Source organism: Panthera uncia (genome assembly GCF_023721935.1).
Source record: "Panthera uncia isolate 11264 chromosome A1 unlocalized genomic scaffold, Puncia_PCG_1.0 HiC_scaffold_16, whole genome shotgun sequence".
In the NCBI taxonomy this organism is placed as follows: domain Eukaryota; kingdom Metazoa; phylum Chordata; class Mammalia; order Carnivora; family Felidae; genus Panthera; species Panthera uncia.
The window spans coordinates 46,319,838-46,343,055 of NW_026057576.1; the positions used below are offsets into that span (position 1 = coordinate 46,319,838).

A 23,218-nucleotide genomic window follows, 5' to 3' on the forward strand; every position below is an offset into this window, starting at 1 on the left:
AATATATCACAGTATGGTTTTCTATCATGTGTACTCTCTCGGACTACATTAATAAATGAAAGAGTGATGAATAGTTCTGGGAACTTGTAGCGAAACTTATTAATATTTCAACATTATCACTGAGTATCTATGTCAACACACATCAAAAATGCATGAGAAATGACTACCTACACTCACAAGTTACACCCATTAGGAATATATATGAGAAATATAAATGGTGTACATAAATTTGCAATGTGAGTATAGGTAGGAAGTATAGCAAAAAAAAAAAAAAAAAAAAAAAAAAAAGCTACATAAAGATCTCACATGGAGAAGTATGTCAAGCAATTAAAAGCAAATTAACACTTGCAATCAGTTTGGAGTATACAGTATGACCACATAAAATACCAACATATTTCAAATTATGAATCATCTTAGAAATTACTAATACTAAAAAAAAAAAAAATTAAACATAAAAGTAGCAAAACTATGTAGCCACTCTCAAATAAAAGTGGCTCATCAATTCTATCCATGATGTAACTTTGGAATCCCCTACTTAAGATATAAAAACCAAAAGTTTGATTTTAAAAGGCCTGATTTCTAATTTTAAATTGATCACCAAGAAGTAGTAAATTCATATTAAAATGAGTCATGGCAGTTTAAAAAAATAAATCAATACACAGTTAACCCAATCATTTCCAAGTGGTTAGGAAAGCAAAGCAGTGTGTATCTATAGCATACAGAAGATGTTCAATTCAGTTGGGGGGAGGTCAAACTGATGATTTAGCATTAGACATGAAGGAGAAAATGCCTACCACAGAAATGAGAGATATAAATCACTCTCAAAACAGCAACACCAGGGTAGTGGCTTTCACATATGATACCTTATTTTATTTTACCTTTTTAATGATCAAAAAGATTCATGCACAAAAAGTTTTGACGATAAGCTCGTACTTAGAAAAATAGTTACATCATTTTTAGAGAAAAAGTACTTACTGGCTACTACAAGGTACGGTAATAATATATTTTTAAAGACCTTCTAGGATAATAGAAATTTTTGAATGATCAGGGGCTACAAAACTAGATTTCAAGAACCCAGGCCTAAAAGAAATAAACAAATGTTTGAAAGGGAAAATTTGTTTTGCACTTTTCGTTTGCTTTTTGATTCTTGTTTTGGTTAAATTACTGCAGATTCCCTTAGGAAAAGAGAATTTTTGTCATAGCCCAGAGGAAAAGTATGAGTGGATAAAAAGGTTCAGTTCTGCCCCCTGCCCCGTAGGGATGGAATGCTGGAATGAATAGTATCTATGGAGCTCAGTTTCTTCTGCAAGATCAAGGAATTCTAAGCAATGTTCTCTAGTTGGTCAGCTAGTTTGTTTGCCTATTTACTCATTCCAGAACATTCCTGTCTTTAGATTTTCTGCACTTGTTATTCTCTCGAACGCTCTTCCTTTAGATCTCCTTGAGATGATGTGACCTCATACCTCTTCAGGTCTCTTCCTAAAACACAGTCTCATTAGTTCTTCCCAGAACATCTTAATGTAATAGTGACCAATTTCTTCCACCTCCACACAGCCTAACATCCATATCCTGCTTCCTCTACTTTACATGTATCTCTATTTATCTCTCTGTCTATATATATATCTATATACCTTCATACCACAAGAGTCTGTGTCTAACCACGGAAACTGTGGACATCTAGGCAGCACTAGTCATATCCACACACCCACAAGAATGCAAACGGCAGCCTTTGGGATGTATAGTGCTCACCCTGCACCATCATGTGCAGCTTCCTTGAGACTGGTATTTGCAAAACACAAAGTTGATCATGCTGTTCCCACTGAAAGCCTATCCACCTCTCCCGATTATCTACAGAATAAATTCATCCTTCCTGATCAGGTCCCTACTGCCTTCCCAAGCAACCTCATCTCCATTTCCCTGCTACATTCACCCATGCAGCAGTCATTATGAACTTGTGCACCCCTACCGCCCATCAGTGCTCTTACATATTGCAGACTGAGTTATGCGTACCCCTCTGCTCTCTCACTGCAGCCCTTCGTATGCTTTAATCTTACCGTGCTTTACTTCACCTCGTATTATTCTGACTCTGAGCTCCCTGTGCTGAGGCACTTTGTATCACTCATCCTGTATCCTCAGCATGTAACACGGGGTCGAATAAGTCAATTAACTACTCAACAAATGAACACATCACTTAACTTGGTAATCCATAAAACAATTCAAATATCAAATTATTGGCCAAATCTGAGCACATTTTTCTTTTTTTTTTTTAATTTTTTTTAATGTTTATTTTATTTTTGACAGAGAGACAGAGACAGAGCATGAGTGCGGGAGGGGCAGAGCAAGAGGGAGACACAGAATCCAAAGCAGGATCCAGGTCTGAGCTGTCAGCACAGAGCCCAACGCGGGGCTGGAAATCACAGACCGTGAGATCATGACCTGAGCCAAAGTCGGATGTTCAACCTACTGAGCCACCCAGGCGCCCCACTGAGCACATTTTTCTTAATTTAAAGAGGGAGCAACAGTGTCCCACTGAAGCAGATATAAGGGATTATGTGTGGATACACCGTCTCCATCTTGGTATTAAACACCCAGAAACTGAGTTAATTGTTCTTTAGGGTTGGGAGACTGAAGGGCTGATTCGGGCTAAGCATACACTTTAGGTTTATCTGTGTTCATTTACTGAAAGTCAGTAGCTTTTTCTGAGCTCCTTCAAAAGAAGAGCAACCCGAAAGCATTGACCTCCCCTGGTGAGAGAATGAATGCCTCTCGGATTCACCAGTCAGTAGCCATGACAGTCACTATCAGAGATCTCGACTTCTATCTAATGATGTGAATCATAGCTCTTTCTTTGGTAGGACACAAGTGGGGATCTGAAGGTGTCCCAAACGTGTTAGGCTTACTAAATAAAAATATAGCTTCTTTTAATGAGACAAGAATCTAGGAAAGATCTGAGAAGTCCTTTGACATGTTGAGCTCTTTGGCTTTTTCTCTGGGCACAATCAGCTCAGTTGGTTTCATTCTCATCAGCAGATAGAAGAGAGACATGATCCAAATACTCTCAAGGGGTGCAAAACAAGATGACACAGTACCATTTTAAGCCATGGACAAACTTCCCTTTTATAGATTGACAAAAAGCCAATTCTACAAGGAATGTTCATTTTTGAGGTTTGGGAATATCAGCCCGTATGTTTATATTAAAACACACTTGAAAACCATGTTTCTCCCGACAATAAATTCTTTAAATAAAATAGTATCAGTGAAGTTTGTATGAAAAACACTAATATCTTTGTATTTTATTTTCTTACACTTCAATATAATGTATGTGATTTATAGAAATGGGATAGCTTTAAAAAAAAAACTCTGAGAAGGCACTTGATAGACTTATTTCCCTCTATCAGATTATATTTAAAGTAACAATGAGTTTAAAGATAAAAAATTTGAAATTATTTCATAAATGTTGGATACGTGGGATTCGAGGTTCAAAAAACTGCTAATTTTGGATAGTTGGCGGTTTAGAGATATTAAAACTACAGCATAAAGACAGAAGCTGCCTTCATAAAGGAATATGGGTTTATAGAAAGACACATTTGGATTTGAACTTGAGCTCTGCAAATGACTAGCAAATTACGCTGGTAGGACCAGCGTATGGCATTTTCATAGTTCTGCCAAAAAGTAGGGTGTCAGTTACAATTCCTTTGTTTTCACTTTCTTCCTCATCTCTTGCACTGTTCTCTACTATAATTTAAAAGACATTAACAAACTCATACAGGAAGAGATTAAGAAAAACAAGAGGAGGTATTCAAATGGTTCAGGATGAGAAAAATGAGAACAAAAACACAAACAAAAACCACTCAAGATTTCTGACCCTTTTTTATCATTAAATGCACTTTTCTAAATGAAGAACCATGTTTGAACTAGCAGCAAAGTTTGAAATAAGAATAGGGTATCTAACTTGCTACCATATCGGTTCTTTCAAAGAACACTTAAGTGAAAATGTGCTAAAGATAACGCTCTTCATTTCCAGAAATTCAAGCAATTTTTAAGAAGGTACCTTCACATGAGCAATACTCCTGTGAACAACACTCATGTGAACCACACAAGGGTTAGGGAGGCTGACACCCTTTGTGGGAAAGAATCCACGAGTAACTTTTGACTCTCCCCAAACTTAACTACTAATAGTCTACTGCTGACTGAAAGGTTTATCAGTAACAGAACCAGTCAATTAACACCTATTTTGCATATGTATTACATACTAAATCCTTACAATGAAGTAAGCTAGAGAAAAGAAGATATTAAGAAAATCATAAGGAAGAGAAAATAAATTTACAGGATTCTACTGTATATATCAAAAAAAATCCGTGTATAAGTGAACTCGTACAATTCCAGCTCATGTTGTTCAAGGGTCAACTGCAATAAAAACTGGGAGGAAGACAGTGAAGTGTTTTAATTAAGCTTAAATGTACTTGACAATGAACCATTTAAAAAGAATACCCTTTCATCAAGTGCCAACATCAGAGATGCTAGCCGAAGCAAAAAGTTACTAATGCTATTAATTTTGTTGCTTTTCTTCCCTCTGAGAATCATAATGAAGATCAGTGAGGGCAGACTGCTCAGATATGGTAGGAATTCAACAGTCACGTGCATGCACCAATTCTCAAAGGACTGACACTGAGAAACAGGTACGTCTCCTGAAAATCGTCATCTGCTTCCCTCACCCCCCACCCTACCCTTTCTCACTCACTGTTACTGAGTTACTATACAGGTTTCCCCCACCACCAGAAAGTAGAACATTCTCCTATGAAACCTTTGGTAAGCCAAAATGGTGTAGAGCGAAGAATGACCAGTACATTTTATGGAAAAGTTTTTGAGCATTCCCAGACCCCCCAAATAACCTCTCTTAGGCCTTTGTGATGCCTTAGGGCATGTCTTGCTAACAAAGGCACACAATTAATGGAGATAAAGCACAGCTGTTCACAGACACAGCTCAAAGCTCTGAAAGCTTGGTGTTGAGATGCTGAGTGTGGTTCCCAAGGAGGGAGCCTGGTGGAGCTGCTCTCGCTGCTGAAGAGTATTGGGGGAAAAAAAACCAACAACAATACTGAACACCATTTTTGCTTTTCACCGGTTTTTTGTAAAGATGAAAATCCTCTTTGGATTCCTTTCAGTTAGCAAAAACAGGTGCTAACATAGGTCTTTCATAAAAGCAAAGTGGCATAATGGGAACTTTTGAAAGCAGGGGATGCCTGTATGTAGATCCGTATTCTTCTAGTTTAAGGTCTGTGCCTGGTTATGCTGAAATTTCTCTCAGGAGATGTTCTAATTCATTTACACTTTAGTCTGAACAAAGTTGATTATCCTACTCCCAGTAACAAATGAGGGGTATGAATGTTTGGAATTAAGAGAAAAAGAAAAAAAGGGGGTACAGAAATTAGAGGGTCTGGGTAACACAGCCAAACTGTACCTATTTAAAAATATCATTGTTTTGCCTGGGGTTAGAGTTAATTACAATAATTTGCTCTAATCATGCGCCTGTACTTCTCTTTTTCCAAACACTTATTTCATAATTACGTTTGTCAAGTTGTTAAGGGTAACAACCCTATTTTACCATCCGAGGAAAAAAGCAGACCAAAACAAAACAGATGTTCTATGAATTGCTGGAAGTTAGTTTTGTCACAATTACTGAACACATGGTTTCTGACTTGGACAGTATCTCCACAATTAAAATGAGAAAAGGGCAGAGCCTGCCTGTGGGCCTCTCTGTGGCTTTTACCAACGTATCTGAATTTGCTGAGCCTAAGCTGATAAATGGCAATCAAATGAACCAATGAAGGTGGTAGAAATGATAAGTTGAAGCACAGTTCTCGAACTATACACACTGAAGTAACCTCACTTTCCGCTCTAATCCCAAGCAATGCTTTTTTATCTACAGACAGGAATATCTGAATATTTAGAGAGGAGGATGCAATTCTGGCTAACAACTGCATTTCAAAGCAAAGGAAACCTTTCTTAAACTGAAGATTTAAAAGTTCATTTTACAAGCCAGTAAAATGCAGAATACCAGACATTCGGAAAACATTTATTAGTATATTAAGGTTTATGCTGTTGTAGATATACAACGTCAATAAAGTAAGGCACCATATTGAAAACTCAAACTATGATGATTATGGCATGAGGCAAGACTATGAACCTGAATGGGAAGGGAGAGAAAGAGGATCATCTGTTGGAGGTATTTACCCTGTGGGTTACCATGTTGTAAGGACTGCTCAAGGACAAGGCAGTTTCATCCATTTCTAGTGTCAATCTTCCCTAATATCCTCCTTTCTCATCCTTTGCCTTCTTTTTCTTGATTGACAAGAAATTCATTGGCACCACTACATTGGTGGCCAATGAATTAAGAGGCCAGCCTTTGAATCCTCTTAAATCATGACTCCTTTTGCCTTTGATTGGAACGTCAAATGTGTACTGGTTAACCAAGAATTTATAATATGCGATCTCTAATAAACATAAATCTTTCATTTTGTTGTCTCTCTACCTGTAGACATGCTTCTCAATATGACTCTCCCAACAAAGTTTTGCAAGCACAGGAAATAGGTCAACTGATGTCTTCTGGAATCCTCTCATCTCACATATGCCAAACTGATGTTTTAGACTTTTATTATTTAACATGTTATTTTATTGATCATAGTACACTGAAATCTTTGCTTGTTTGACAGCTTTTGAGTTAATAACTGATAGCTTCTGAGAAGGCATCAAGATCCAAAGGCAAAACAGAAAGAGAGAAAACAGAAAATAAACGACAGCAACATGCATTAAAGAATCAAGGAGAAACTGAGAGGAGCAGAAAGACGTGCTTATGACTGTACACATTGAAAGTGAACTTTAGGTAAACCTAAGTACAGATTTTTTAAAAGTGTCTAACAAGGATTATATATTTATTTGTCCCAGAATAAAATTGTTCTCAGTATATTACTGTAAGTTTTGAAATACACCCGTATTTAAGAGGTCTCTACAGAGCACACTTTGTGCTTCCTCTAACACTTTCTTGTACTTCCTGGTGTTTACACACACATACTCCATCTTGAACGATGGTTAATTAACTATTGATGGGTCCTGGCATTCTAGGGCTTCCCAGGTGACGGCTCCATATTCTTTACTAATCGTTTAATGAAAACACTTACATGAATAATGAATCTGGCATTTCCCTAGATACACATGCAACTTTTGTAATAGTAATAAAGGCAGGCATATGCAGTTAAACAAGATACTGTGGCTTGAAAATGTTTTCACAAATCAAGTCAGAGAGGTTATGCTGAAAATGAAGCTCCGGGTTTTGAAGCTGCTGTTAAAATTTCACATTAAAATACGCTATATGTTATAAGCTCATAATATTAAAAGAAACAGTTATACTTGACAAGTTAATACCGTTATTTGTTAAGTCCTTAATAAAGTAAGCACAATTGAGATCTTCATAATCATAGTTCCGAACTTTAAAGTTTGAATTAAAAGCAACATACCCACATCTATAAACACACGTACACACAAACTATACAATGTCTCATAATGACGCAGGAAAACGATATGATTAAAATGTCTATGAAACCTACTATTCACCTTAGAATTGAAACTTGTCATTATTTAGTCTAATTTTAGACATGGATCTTAAGACTTAGATTACACAAACCAGGCCTGATCACTGATTTAGTGGTGACTAAGCATGCCACCATTTTAAACAGGATTTCATCAACCCCTTTGATTCAATACCAATCTTGGCTCAAATGAACATTTGCTTTGGAGAAACTAAGTGACTACAACCAGTTATTTGAACACATGAGTGAAAAAAAGTTTTTTTATAGGGGTTGAAATGCAAGAATATCATTGGAAACAAACATTACAAGTACTCTTAGAAAAAGATCCATTTTTGGAGTCAGAAGTCCAAAACTTTGCCTTGTTACTATTTATCAGATGACTCTGTAGGGGTCATTTAACTTCTCTGATCCTGAGTGCCTTCATTTGTACAATTAGAATAACAGTATTTGCAACATTTTAATTTCCTAGTTGTCTTATACTACACACTATTACTCTTACCATCAATAATTATATTCCTAATTCCATAATTAACTGAACAGCCTTCTATGTGCCAAAACTTTATGGCTCGATTTTTATATAACTTATATAACTTTTATATAACTTTATATATATTTTTATATCACATCCTCACAATGGTCCTATAAGGTAAGTGCTCTGATTTTTTATACAGACGAAGAAACATCTCGGAGTGGTTAAATAACTTGCCAAAAGCCACACAACTATTAAGAGCTTAAATATAAATTTGAATTCAGATCTTTGACTCCAAATTTCATTTTAGATCCACTATATCCTGTTTCCCCTAATATACCATATATATTTGTGTGTATGCAAACATATATATAATATAAACATATAATATGTATTACCTATAGAACACAGAAACATATTATTCATTTTATATATACACATATGTTTTCAATTCTAAAATGCCATACTAGTGTGTGTGTGTGTGCGTGTGTGTGTTAAAGATTACAAAGACTAAGGCATGGAGCAGGGTCAGTACTTAGTCAATATTTGGGAAAAGGAATTAAAATATGGGAAGCGACTAAGATCATTTTGAGTGAACTGTTAATTCATGTATCAGCAATAACAGGCTATTTAAATCCCATTCTTATGTAAGATTATGTTTTTAAAATTATTCTATAGAAAAAAATATACAAAGACTGGTCATAGGTTCAATTCTAGATACAGAATTACCAATGATGGAAAAGCAACTATCTTCCATAAGCAAGGGATGAAACCTAACTTTATGGTCTAGATAAACGAAGAGAGACAAGATCTCTTTAGGGGCACCTGGGTGGCTCAGTCGGTTAAGCATCCAACTCTTGATTTTGGCTCTGGTCATGATCTCACAGTTCATGGGATCGAGCCCCCCCATCGGGCTCTGTGCTGACAGCACAGAGCCTGCTTGGAATTTTCTCTCTGCCCCGCCCCACCCCCGCTCCTCCCCAACTCAAGCGTGTGCACGCCTGTGCTCTCTCTCACTCTCTCTCAAAATAAATAAATACAATTTTTTAAAAAAATGGAGACAAGATCTCTTTAAAAATTACATATGATTCTGAATTTTCAAAGCGATGAAACATCATCTTCCATATTTAAAATTTCAAAAAAGCTATTCTGTACTTTCCTATCAAAACAAGATACATAATACTTGCCATATTTTATTTCTCTTGACTGTTGTGTGTGAATAGTAACAATGATGATGATAACTGACATTCAAAAAGAACAATATATTTTTTTCCAGAGTTAAGGAGAAGAGGTTAGAGATATTAGGAAAGATGCACAGAAGTCTCATTTCTAATACAAGCACACATTTTCAGCTATGTAAAATACTCCATGCTTTCCCCTAATCTGCTCCCGAAGAACGTCAGGCCGGATGCAAGGGTGCTGACACGTGTGCCCATTCAGAGCTAGAATGACAAGCCCTGGGACCAGAGATGCTGCTGCTTCCATTACCCACTGAATACCGTGGCGATTCTTAGTTCATCCTGAGAATGTGGTACTTACTCTTGTACTGCTCTGGCTATGGAAAGGGCCGTAGATCCAGTCTCATTAACGCTATCTAAGGTCACATTTGGCAGGTCATCATCGTCACTGTCACTTTTACTTTGTCTGGGAGATAGGCCTCGGGGGTCCATTTGTGCTGGGAAAAAAAGGCATATATAATGAATTAAAATTAGCGTGCAGAAAGATAACCTTGTCCTGGACCAACATCAAGCACGGCATGTCTCGTCTGTGCCTATCGCGCACAATGGAACTCTCTAGAAATCCCAGGAATTCGTGAAAGTGGCGCATTTAATGGACTGAGCGCTCACTGACTTTTCCCTTGTTCACTTGATTTACAAAACCTCAATCAGCTCTCAACAGTTTCAGGGGATGACTACAGAAACAGAAACTTTTATAAAATCCACAATACTATTAACTCCTGAGTGGTCAGAAGCTGATTAGGTAGCTCATCAGTTACTGTGCAACCCCCTGGCTCTTCCTTCTTGCTTCTGCTGCCAGAATTCAGGCCATTTCACTGCTCATTAGCACGTTCCCTGGAAGGTGGGGAGCACAGATTTTACCTGCCTATATAGCTCTCTTAATAAGCCTAAAGAAGAGCAAGGTTTACAAGACTAAAAGTTGTAGGTATTTCTCATACTTCAGTGAATACTGTCTCACAGTTCATTACTGCTCTAAGTGGAGATCTGAGTGCCCCAAAATGACAGAAGTAGCAGCATTTTAAGTGTATGTTTTATGTGCCAGAAAGTGTTCGTCTCCACACTGATTTCATTTTTCAGAAAGGCATTTCCAGCTAGGATTCTCCTCCCACCGTGAACTTGCCAGCAAAGCAAGAAATAGCCCTATGTTCTGTGACCCCTGCTGACCGGGACCATCAGATCCTTTCAAATGAGAGGATTACCATCAGCATTTAGTATGTGAATGCATATTTTTAAAAGTTAGATTTCATTTCCACTTCCTCCTATGAACAGCCTTAGCATCCACCACTGTCTAGGATTTCCATCAGCCCTCACCTCAAGCACAGAATAAGCACACCTTCTAAATTAAAAGTACTGGACTAGCTACACAACTGCATTATTAAAATACATGACTTCAGCCCCAGCCAGCTGCAGCCAGACTTCTGCCCTTCAAACCTGCCTGCAAGAGATTTCTAAAACCACCACTGCTCACAAAGAAAAACAAAATGAACTTCACATCATGGTTACAATGACATCTTTTTACAATTTCTTTTTTTCTTAAATCATTTTTTTTGTATTGTAAATTGTACGTTAGGTAGAACCACTGGGAAATGTTGATATTTCACCATTTTTTACCCACAAAAAGACCATTTCTTGTGAGTCTACTTAATACTTACAATATGAATAGAAAAACCTAGAGAGTTTCAACATAATTCTAACTAAACTTGGCTAGGAAGGAACTTACATCTGTTAAATCCATTACCCTAGTGTATGTGACATACATTCTGCCTGTAAATATAAACATACCAGAATATATTCTGAACAAAGGAAGGGCTTGGTAAATGTTTGTTAAAAGAGAAAATAATCAATTCAAACAATCTAAAGCAGTGGTCCTCAACCAAGGACAAAACTGCCCCCCACTCCCCCTAAGAGACATTTGGCAATGTCTGGCTTGTCACATTCTGATTTGTCACGACTTAAGGGGAAGGGGATCTCGTGGGCAAAAGTCAAGGACGGTGCTAGATACGCTACAATACACAGGACAGTCAGTCCCCCATGACAGAGAATTATCCAGTCGAAAACGCCAAGAGCATGCAAATTGAGAAACTCTGATCCAGAGATTTAAGAGTTTGGGTGCCTGGGTGACTCACTCCGTTACGCGTCCGACTCTTGGTTTCGGCTCAGGTCATCACGGTTGCTGGGATTGAGCCCCGAGCCCTGTGTTGGGCTCTGTGCTGACAGTGTGGAGACTGCCTGGGATTCTCTCTCCCTCTCTCTGTCCCTCCCAGTCCCCCCTCCTAAGTCAAAATAAATAAACAAACATTTACAAAAAAACTTTGGATGTATAAAAGTGTCACATCTTATGACTTCTGGTTGTATAACTACATTGTAATTTCAAAGCCACTATCCAATGACGTACACTATATGTTGGATTATTCATATTTTCTAGTCCTGTCCTCAAATTAATCAAGTCACGGTCATGTGACTCAGCACTCACAACTTCTCCAAATGCAGTATTCAGTTTCTCAAATGCCAGGAGTCATGCAGTGACACTCATCAAGAGTTATTGTTTTCTTTGTATGATACACAGTGGGACAAAACCACTGTTTATTTTCCATCTGATCTCTAAAGAAGATTCCTTAAATGAAGGATGTTGGGGAAACTCTTCAGGAAGGAAAGTAACCAGGTCCACAAGCATCTGACAACAGAGAGCCGCCTAAGCATTCAGTCACTCCGAAGGCACTGAAAGCACCGAATCATTTAAGATTTATTTTGACTGAAGGCAGCAGAAACTGACTCAGGCCAACCTATATTAAACAGAATGCACTGGAAAGCCATTGAGCAGCTCACAGAATGGAAGGTAAGGAGGTAAAGATGAACAGCTATCACTCAAGCAGCACAGCACACAGGAATGATATAGGCATTTCAACAGGAATTCATAGACAGCGTCTTTTTGGGCAGCCCTAGAGTAGAATGATTCATTTGACAGTCATTCATGACTACTCAAATTGAGCCAAGAAAATGAGTATCAGATCTATCTAGGCTTCCAAATCACATATTGTGTGGTGTTACATATGCCTGTAAATGTCAGCAACTTAACATTTAAAGTTGTTGAAACATCATCTTGCCAAATTAACAAACAGCTAAAGAACAGAGAATATCCTGGTGGTCCCATTTTGCCCAAGAGAACTAGAGCCTCCGTGGAGAAGTAATACAACTCAGGGAAGACACGGGCAGTTCACCAATAAGCTCTCTGGCTCTGACAGCCTAACTGTAATAATGATTCCAGACAACTGGTGTGAGAGTTGATCATCTCAATTACGTTATGTTTATAACTTAATGAAAGTTTAAAATATGTTAAACATGGTATCTCTTTTGATGTACTTTTCAGGAACATCATAATTGAGGATTTCTTTCCAATATTTTCAATAAATATTATGAAATACATCTGCTACCATCATGCTGGGAAACTCTTTTTACCCATACCTTCAGCCAAGCTGAGGAAGTAATTAGAAAGGCTTTTTAAAATCTGCATTGCTGATTAGGTCAGATGATTAGCTTATCTACATACTTGCATAATTCTACTCTATTTTTATTAAACGTGGGATAGGAACATCTACCCTAGTTCACCTCTATTAGTCTTCCAGTTCCTCAGCTCATTTAAGAAGCACAGATTCTCTGAGGCACCCATTCAGAGAAAACGGAAAAGTTACCTGGGCACCAGAACTAAAAACCCATCTACTCCTCTAAGTAAGAGAGCAGCAAATCAACTATAAACATCTGAAAATGATTTACATTTGAGATTTTGTTCCTTTTCAGTGATAAAGGGATCATATAGCTTTGGGTATCCCAGCTCATTGTTGATGGTGGCGTCATTGCTGAGTTGGAGGTGCTGTGGAACAGGGTGTGAGTTTCATACCATGTGACAAATCCCTAAGAAGGGAACCTCAGAACCCTAACACCTGTAGTTGAACATATTCACTCTAATTTTCTAATATGCATGTACAATAAACTATTCCTGTAAAGATCCTCCCAATAAATCATGTCTCCATATATCCATGCCCTTGTGTGGCTGCTTCCCATAATGACTCCAGACTTGGCTATATGACTTGACGTGGCCAAAGGAATATTAGCAAACACGACACAAAGCAAAAGCTTGTAAAGCACTTGCATATTGGGTTTCCCCTGGATCTGTTACTGTTTTTAGAACGTAGCCACCATGTGAAGGAACCCAAGAAAGCCTAAAATACACGCTGTTCAGCTGGAAGCCAACACCACCTGAGGTAAGTGACTCATTTTAGAATGACTGGTGACTTTCCAGCCACCAGATGATTGTAGCCATGAGTGACCCCGGTAAAACTAGCATGAGAACCGCCTGGCTAAACCCATCCCCAATTTTTGACTCACAGGATGGAAAGCAAATAAATAGTGGCTGTATCAATTTAGCAGATTTGGGGGTGCTCTGTTATATGGCAATACAAAATCAATGCACTCTCCCGGATTATTCCAGAGGTTTCCGGGCAATGATGTGGAATGATGTGTAACTACGATTACAGTGAGCCCGTCACACTCCTCTCTAATCTCCTCCCAGGAGGCAACCCAGACTTAAGCAGCATAAATTTAAGTCGGCTATTAATAGAAGTATGGAAAATAAAAGTCACATATTCTGTATTATTTACTTCTCAATCCAAAACATTCAAAATGTATTTACAGTTACTTTGGCTTTAGAGGAATCTTTGATCCTTGACCTGCCTCAGGCAGGATTCTACTGGAAGGGTCTATCAGTTGGTATTACCATTTGGGTGAACAAAGCTTTTCTATCCCTTTTCTCAAACTCCTAGTGATAGGAGGGTCATATGGGTAGATCGTCCCAAGTAAGTGGCTAGCCAAAGCTAGTTTCATACGTTTGCCTCTCTTCAACTCACATGGGGCACTTGAACTTTATTTCCCCTCCCAGTAACAGTAAACTGACATAGACACAGAGACACCAATGTCCATTCTCACCTCCCCCACCTCAGCTTAGGTGTGGACAAAAGATTGAATGCTCTATCTTACGCAGAAATAAATTGGCCCATTCAGCTATTCTTCAAGGAAAGGAAGTTCTTCCATATGTCACCCTATTAAATGCAAACAATACAACAATCTATGAACATACATTGAAACTTTAAGACTAACATGTCCTAAAAGTGACTCACAGAAGGATTTATTCAATCCCTTTCAGCTTGGCCTGCCCAGGCTGAAGGACAGGGGACACCCGCAGAGGGAAGGGCAGGAGGCAGCTGGTGAGCAGAGGCTGTGGCGCTGCCAGCCTTTCCTTCCCCCTCTCTCAGCCACTGCTAGGCTGCCTGGTGCCTGCAGAAGCCCTCGCTGTTCATCCTACCAAGGCTGAAGCACGTCCCAGTTAGAGAAACACTGGCTTCCACAAGCGCTGCCGCTTTCTGCTCGAAAGAAGGGAGTGGGAGAATGGGGAGTATTGAGGGGAGGAAAATGAACACATGGTGGTCGGGGGGGAATGTGCAGAGGGAACACTCAGAGCATTATAGGCTAAAAGAGTCCTCTTGCACCACATTCTATGCAGGAATTGCTCTAAGAAGGACAGCTGCAGTGTTTCTTTAGATAAAAACAGAGCTCTGGCTTCAGAGAACATGGGTGAGACTTCTGGCCCCATCACTGGCAGCCTTCTGATGTTGGGCGATAGATTTCCCACCCTCTTAAACTCAGTTTCCTCCTTGCCAGTGCTGATGTGCCAGTAAATGAGATGATGCATGCAAAGCACTTGTTACCCTGCCTGGAATTTGGTAGCACATTACCATTCTGCTGTTTTTTAAAAATTTTTATGTTTTTATTTATTTTTGAGAAAAAGCAAGCAGGGGAGGGGCAGAGAGAGAGGGAGACAGAGAATCCCAAGGAGGCTTGGGGCCATCAGCGTAAAGCTCTATGTGGGGCTCAAACTCACGAACCACAAGATCGTGACCTGAGCAGAAACCAAGAGCTGGGTGAACACTCAACTGACTGAGCCACCCAGGTGCCCCAGCATCATTCTGTTTTACCCTGGCCGTCAATGTAGCGCTTCTCCAACCACCCCTTATATGACACTACTGCTAAATCCCTTCCCATCTCCCGGGCTGTTCGAAGTAAACAGTTTTCTTTTGAAATGTACCTAAACTGAAAGTACCGTCACAGAGGCAGAGTACATATTGGATAATATATAAAACCACTACTTCTCTTGATCCGAACATTCATTTATATATTCAGCCAACGGATATTTATTGGACACCTATGAGAAATCAAGCAGTCTTTTGGGTGCTGTGGAGAGAGCAGCGAACAAGGCAGATAAAAATTCATGGTTTCACCCTGGGGGGAGACAGACAATAAAAAATAAACAAGAAAAACATATACTCAGTCAGATAATGATAAGTGCCATGGAGGAAAAATAAAGTAGGCAAGAGGGGGTGAGGGGGCTAGAGGCTGCTGAGAGGTAGGTGAACAGTTTTAGAGAGGGTGGCCCGGAAGGCCTCATGGAGAGAATGGCAGCTGAGCAAGGACCTGCAGGAGTTGAGGGGAGGCTAGCAGATAGAGACCGGAGAGGGAACGCAGCGCGTTCCAGGCAGAGCAAGCAACAGGTGCAAGAACTCGAAGGTGGGAAATTGTGTTATGTGCCAAAGGACCCACAAGGAGGTTTATTCCATTGCTCAAGCTGAAAAAGGGGTGAGGATGGACAGGTGAAGAAATGCACAGCCCATGTCAAGATTCTGGGTTTTGCTCTGACTGGGAAGGGAAGCCATTTGGTAAGAATCACCCTGGCTATTGCGCCTGGAGCACAGGGGGACATCCAACCAGGGGTACAGGCGTAAGAGTCATCCAGTGACATTAACATTCTCTGAAAACCTCGCCAGCTTTTTTTCTCTTTGGCCACTTCATGCTGGCTGCACATAGAGCACTCAACGAAAACTCAGGACTTCATTACCTGAAGGCCTACGAGGTATGCTTTTCCTAATATGTTTGTCCGACTGCTATCCTGACCTCATTTGCTTTCAGAATACCCACTGTTCAAATAGATGCCTGATCTTTCTAGCAGGTCAAGATATACGATGAGAGAAGAATTCATTAGTATATAAAGCTTAACTTCAAGTACGGTGAACTCCAAGACCAGAACCAGCTCTCCAGGGTCCCACGTTACTTACCGAAGTTTTGATTAAAATCACTTTGTTTTCTTTACTTTTGCTATTGCTAACGAACTGGTATGCCTCTACACAGTGGCAACTGTGATTGTCTACATCACCCCAAATGAAGATTTAAAAACGTAATCAATTATGTAAATTCTAGAATGTTGGTACTGTGTAGATACAGTATGCAATTTATTCATTTTTTTTCTCAATTCCTATCTGTGCACTTGACAGAGTAATGGCTTCTGCTCCCATCATATTAAAAAAAAATAACCTCATAATGTTGTTATAATTCTCTAGTTGCAAGTACCACTTCTCAGTTATGATGCCACTGGACCTCTCTACAGCTTTCAAGACTGTTGATTATTGCTCTTCCTTTTCACTCTCAGCCTCTTAAAATTCTTTCCTCCCTTGGTTTCATGATGGGCACATTTAAGTCCTGTAGGTCCTGTCACTGTTTTTGTAAATAAAGTTTTATTAAATCATGCTCATTTATTTGATCTCTGCCTGCTTTAGTGACTCGATGGCCGAGTTGAGTAACCGTCACAGACACTCACATGGTACACCATAAAATACCATCTGGCTTTTCAGAGAAAGTATTTATTGACTCTATTGTACACCGATTTTCTTGAGTCAGTCAGTTCCTCCCTCCTCCCCTCCCCACATCCCTCTTTCCCTCCACACCTCCCCCTCTTTCTTTTACCTTCCTCTTCATCTCCTCTTTCTGCATACATCCAAATGTTCATTTTCCTCCGGAGTTTCCACTACCTACCCTCTTCTGCTTCTCTTTATGGGCGAGCTTCTTATTAATTCCACACAATTCCACACTTCCTACAATCTCAGTGACTATCTCCGAGGAAATGAATACCAAATTCACGTTCCCACCTCTGATCCTTCCCCTAAATTCCAGTCTTCTATTTTTGGCATCCTACTTCCACCTGATTATTCCAGTCATTTCAGACTAAGTGCTATTCTTCTTTAGAGTCTTGATTTTACCCATCATTCCCTTGGTCACCCAGGTTCAAAACTCTCATTCATTTGTACTCCTTTAAGGCAACTAATTGCTACTGCTTTTACCCCTAAATTTTTCTGGAACTGCTTCCTTCCCTTTTGTACTCCTTCCCAATGAACTTTCTCAAGGTACCGCTATATACATAAGTCTCATAGAGCATTTTTCCAGTAACTGAATGGATGCAGGGCTTTCCTCAAAAGATTCCCTATTTAAAAACCTTGAATTTTCCCACGATCTAACAAATACAGTTCAAGAGCCCTCCCCAATTATTCCACAATTCATTTTTCATTTGGAACTCTGATGAATCTTATCCTCAAGGCTCCTTCCTTAATCAGCTATATCTGGCTATTCCCTTCCATCCACATTCAGGCAACAAAAATCTACCCTTCCTATAGAACGATGTCTTCTTCATGAGACTTCATTTCATTTTCTAACGGTACATAATCTCTCCTTTTCAAAAAAAAACATGCATACTTTGTACTTACACATTTTTATGGAACCCTTGCACTTTCCATTTTGAATTATACCTAAGCATAGTATAGTTATTTTACATCCCTTATTATTCTGTCTACGCCTTGAGAGGAGAGCCATATCAATTATACTCTCTTGTACACAGTGAAATATAATATTGACTGATGATGATGATGGTAATAAATGCAGGTCCCTATTTGAAATGGTCACAGTGGTTCTCAGTTGGCAAAGATTTTGCAGTGTAACGATGAAAGTGTCTAGTTCACATTTTATTTTAAAAATCACATTCTGGCTTATATTCTAATATTAACATTGTTGGGGGAAAAGTCACAATCATTAAATTTCTATTACTCGGTAAAGTCTCAGATAATTATATTTTGGGCTTGACTAGGCCAATGAATGACATAGAAATGGAAATGTTTGTAACTTTTCGTCACTTTTTACCTAAATTACATTTAACAGGCTTTTCTTTTCCTTCAGGAAAATATTTTAAATAGTTAAACATACCTATCATTTCTATAATATGAGCTACTGCTTGGAAACTTCAATGAAGGAATTTAATCATTTAAAATACAGCTTAAAAATTAACGTTTGTTGAGAGTATTACAACAGTGACTAGGTTTCATTTTTCTAAAGAATCATGACTAAAACTACTTTTCATATTTGTAAAAAGAAAATGAACACAGATTTACAACTGTCTTGTGTTCACTGGAAATATGTCTTAGAGCACAAAAGGCTTTTGTGATTAAAGAGTTCATAAAATTTTCCATTAATAAGTGGGCTTTTACACTATGCTTGGTAACCTTATACAACTCTCCAGAGTCGGCTAAGAGCCTTGAACTCTAGGAGCCCTCTGAGATAATCACGACACCACCATTTCCTGTTTCTTTCCATTTTGTCAATTCATTACTGCTCAAAACCCAAGCTAACCAGCTTCCATCAATTTATTCAAGTGAATCCACTTTAAGCAGGGATGATTTTAAACGCTTACTAAAAAAGTGATTTTGTGGTGAGCGCGTATGGTAGGTAATGAAATCACCAAACTCATGTTCATGTGGAATGCGGAGAGATTTTAGGTATTATACCATGGCCTTTTAATTCACTCTTCTTATTTCACTTGGTCTTTTTGCTCTATTGGTTCGTAGACTGGATACAATTAAATCTTTCATGAAACAGACTGAGATCTGCTATAATAAGTTTAAGTACCACTGAGTCATGGTCCTTGTCTTAGTTAGGTGCTGTGGCCTGCAGAAAACCAACAAAGTTGGCATGCACAACTACTATGGCACATTTAGAATCAGTGTTGCTGTTGCCATCCTACCTTTCAAATACTTTGCTCTCCATGCCTCCTTTTAGGATATATTTAAGCCAGCTAGATTACAAGTTAAGTCATAATCTATTATAGTGATTTCACCTGTCCTCTTAGACATGTGGGAGACCCTTAAAATTCTTGAAGATATGTTCTAAGACCATCAAAAATTCTCAAATTTGTGAATTATTTGCACATGCCACGGAACCTTTCTATGGCTTCCAAGGCTGCCCGTTATCCCTTTTCACTGTCACTTCTGGCCTCTTCTTAAGACTTTCTCTTTCCTGGGGCACCTGGGTGGCTCAGTCGGTTAAACCTCCAACTCTTGGTTTTGGCTCAGGTCATGATCTCATGGTCATGAGAGTGATGGTCATGAGATCCACGCTTGGCATGGAGCCTGCTTAAGATTCTATCTCCCCCTCTCTCTCTGCCCTCCCCCTCTCTCTCTGCCCTTCACCTATGCTCTCACTCCCGACCTCACACGCTTTCTTTCCCTCAACAACAAAAAAAGACATTCCCTCTCCTTGGGTTCAAAAATGGTCACACTTGTCCTCGCACCCTGTAACACATTTCCATCTAGTTTTAGACTTCTTGTGCTCATCCTCATATCAATCATTAAAAAATATATATGAGCGTTTTCTTTCTCATTTGATTGGTAATTTACACATACCCATGCATATATTCTTCTCCACAAACAACTCACAAGAGTTGCTTTGTGGGGCACAAGCAGAGGGCACAAAGCACCACTAAGACGAGTCCCGTAGCTGGGAGGCTCACTCATGAACAGACTCCCATGTTCCCATGACTCAAACTTGTAATTTAGCAAAATATCTATACTGCATACCAGACTTCTGGGGGACACTTGAGAAATATAGAAATCTTAGACGTTTTATCTGTGAATGCTACTGTGATGTCTACTGTGTTAAAATCATGGAAGGTAAATTTGCTTTATGAGGGCAAATGTAGGTGCTGACTCTTCTCTTTCTAATTTATGGCTTTGCATTGTCCTAACCTGGGGTGAATTTGTATTCGAAAATGACCTGTATATATCTTTGCGCCAAAAAGGAAGTATTGCTACATATTTTCCTCTGTTTCCATCTAGGTTGAAGCGTGTGCTTGTTCATGTCCTCATTTTATGCCAACTCCAAAGAGAGGAATTTGCCTTGTAAAACTGGATTAAAGGTGCTTTCCGTGTCATGTCTATGTTTGGTATGCTTTTGTAAGAAAGGATAAGTCTATTAGTTTCCACCGATCCCTAACAAGCTTTTTTGTTTTGTTTTGATTTTAGAGACGTTATTTTGACGCTTTACTAACCATTCCCCTCCCCTTGAGATAATAAATTAGCAAGTCTCTGAGGATTTTGGTGAGATCCCTACACCAAGAAACGGATCATACTTCCTCTGGCCTCAGGTACATCCATTACATTGGGGCTCATTTGCTCAGACCTCTTTCTGAGTATGGAGATGCAACCCTCAGACATGGGGTAGGGAAGAAGCCCATACAGGCAGGTGATATGGACTCCAGAAATGACTCTGGAAGAACAAGGTCAAAGCTGTAATTCTGCCTAGAGATGGGCCAGGCAGCATAAATATTTTGAGAACACTATTAATATACGCTATATTGAGAGAGAATATGGAAAGTACACATTAGTCTTTTTTGCTTTCTTAACTTTAAGCTGGGTTTACAACTAACTTCTCTATGAAAGTCCATCTAGGTTCTGTGAAAAGAGAGTTTCTGAAGAAGACACAGGCTATCATGGAGGGTGAGGTCTTGGGTTTTCCAAGGCAAATGTCTGGTAGACTGGGTTATGCTTGAGGATGGTATATTTAGGTGTTAAACACAAAGTGTGATAGTGTGTTTTCTTTGAACATGGTAATAAAGAAATGTAGATTTTTTTTAATTGGTAAAAGCCAGTGACACTTACGTTTGGATTACTTCTAAAATTTATAATGTCCTAATAATATGCATTCCAAACATCATTTACCCTGATTTCCTTAATCAAAGCTGCCAAGTCACCTCCTCAGCACTAAGCATGAGCTGTCCCTGAGGCCAAGCAGAGATCTGAGAGGCCAGGATGGTTCGTTATAATCCACGCAAGTTCACATGCTAATGACGGGGATCTTCCTTGGTGTCTACCACATTTATACGATCAATTAAAAAAGATGTCAGGGGCCAAATCAACTCTTCAGCATTTATATTCTTTTTTCTCTTTCAGCTACTCCAAATCCTGAAAAGTTCTTCTTTCCATTGTCTCTCACAGCCAACAACATTTGGTGTGAAAGATAAAACATTAAGAACCATTTACCATACGATCCATTATTTTCTTTCTCATAAACTTGCTTATAAATTATTTATAGCTTTCTTTCACATCATTTTTATTTAAGAAATTTCCCCACAAATATGGAATTCCACACCTATTTATTCTCCCAACGGATTAAAAAAAAATCCTAACATTTTCAGTATTTCAGGTCATTAAAAAAAGTAAAATATTACAGAAAAAGTTGGTTCTTTGTTGTTGTTTACTAATTTGTTTCCTTCTTCCATAGTATCCTGGTGTATTTAAGTTTTTATCTTTTAACTGCATATATATCAATAAATGAATACAGTTTTGTTCTTTGAAAAACTGTATATAGGGAGATCATATTCTACAATTTATGTTCACTTAAAATTGCATTTGAGATTTCTTTACCTTCTTTCATTTAAAATTTTTCTAAAGTCTCAAGTCAGTCTGTGCATCTCTTCTCCTCCCAAACACAAGCAGGACTTAGCATGCTAGCACTACCCAGTGAACACTCCCACCTTCCCCCATGTTCTTCTTCATTACAATTTGGAATTTTGATTCATGTTCCATTTCCAAGAGTTAACTGAAATTTGTTTCTTCTCTTTTTTGTAGGTATTGACTTATACTTTTAAAACCAGTTCTAGGCTCACCTCTTCTTCTGGGTTTTCTTTCTTCAAAAGCATACCCTTAAGTTCTTTCAGCAAATTTGTGTGCGTGGTAAACTCTTAGCCAACATATGCCTGAAATAAATTTTATTTTGCTGGCAAGTGAATCTAGCTGAGAAGAGAATTCCAGGATCCCTCACTCAGTCCTCTGAAGAGATGACTGACTTGCTCTCTGGCAGTTGTTGCTGTTGATAGTCTTTGTTTTTCTTTAATTCCTTTGTTGATAAACTTTTGAGATTTTCTTTAGGACTCATGCCTGCCAATTTCAGGGCTGTGTGTCTGGATGCGGATTTATCTTTACTGATTCAACTATATTCTAAGAGTCATGGCTTCCCTAATTTTCCAAATCCCCGTATTTCTCTGAATATTGCTTTCTGAGTAACAGGTTCTACCTACTCCTATTTTATACACATCCTTTTAGATCAACTTTGGAACACGTCAATTCATATCTCGCATCTTTTTCTGTTGTTGTTTTTGTTGATTTTTCCACTTTATGTTGTTTCCTGGGTAAAATTCTCAGTACCGTCTTTCAATTCATACATTTTTCCACTAACCTTTCTCAACATGTGGCAGTTGCCAAAACAAGAACTTGGGAATTCTCTACATTTATCTTCTCCCTTGTCCTCAACATCCACTTGGGCAACAAGTTCTGTCCACTGGATTTGCACTGGCACTGCCTCTGGGTGGGCCTTTGCAAATTCTCACCTGCCCCCATATGCTAACCCACCGACTTACAAGCGCTCGCCCTGTAGCATCCCGTTCATATAGATGCCCCAGCTTGGCACACAATAACTCCTTCTTTCATATTTCCAGGATTATGCATCTTTTTTTTTTTTTTTAAATGCCTTTCCTTCTTCCTTTTACCTATGTGGATAAGGCAAGCACACACTGTCCTCTGAGAAAAATCCTTCTGAAATGATCACCACCCCTCCCAACCACTGAGCTTTGTGCCCCTTCCTTTGTGACCTGCCTGTGTGTGTCTACACTTATCTGTGTGACAGAACTTCCCATTATAGCTGCTTTGCCTCCTCCATTCACTCAGCTA

At 38.9% G+C, this 23,218-nt stretch overlaps 1 protein-coding gene across 4 annotated transcripts in view; it reads right to left on the minus strand.

Annotated features, from left to right (window-relative positions):
- KLF12 (KLF transcription factor 12) overlaps positions 1-23,218 on the minus strand; it is a 435,411-nt gene that overhangs the window by 106,461 nt on the left and 305,732 nt on the right. For all 4 annotated transcript variants that reach the window (XM_049647469.1, XM_049647471.1, XM_049647468.1 and 1 more), the window contains one exon: positions 9,595-9,730. In XM_049647469.1, the coding sequence (XP_049503426.1) occupies positions 9,595-9,730 (136 nt within the window). The remainder of the gene's footprint in view (positions 1-9,594; positions 9,731-23,218) is intronic.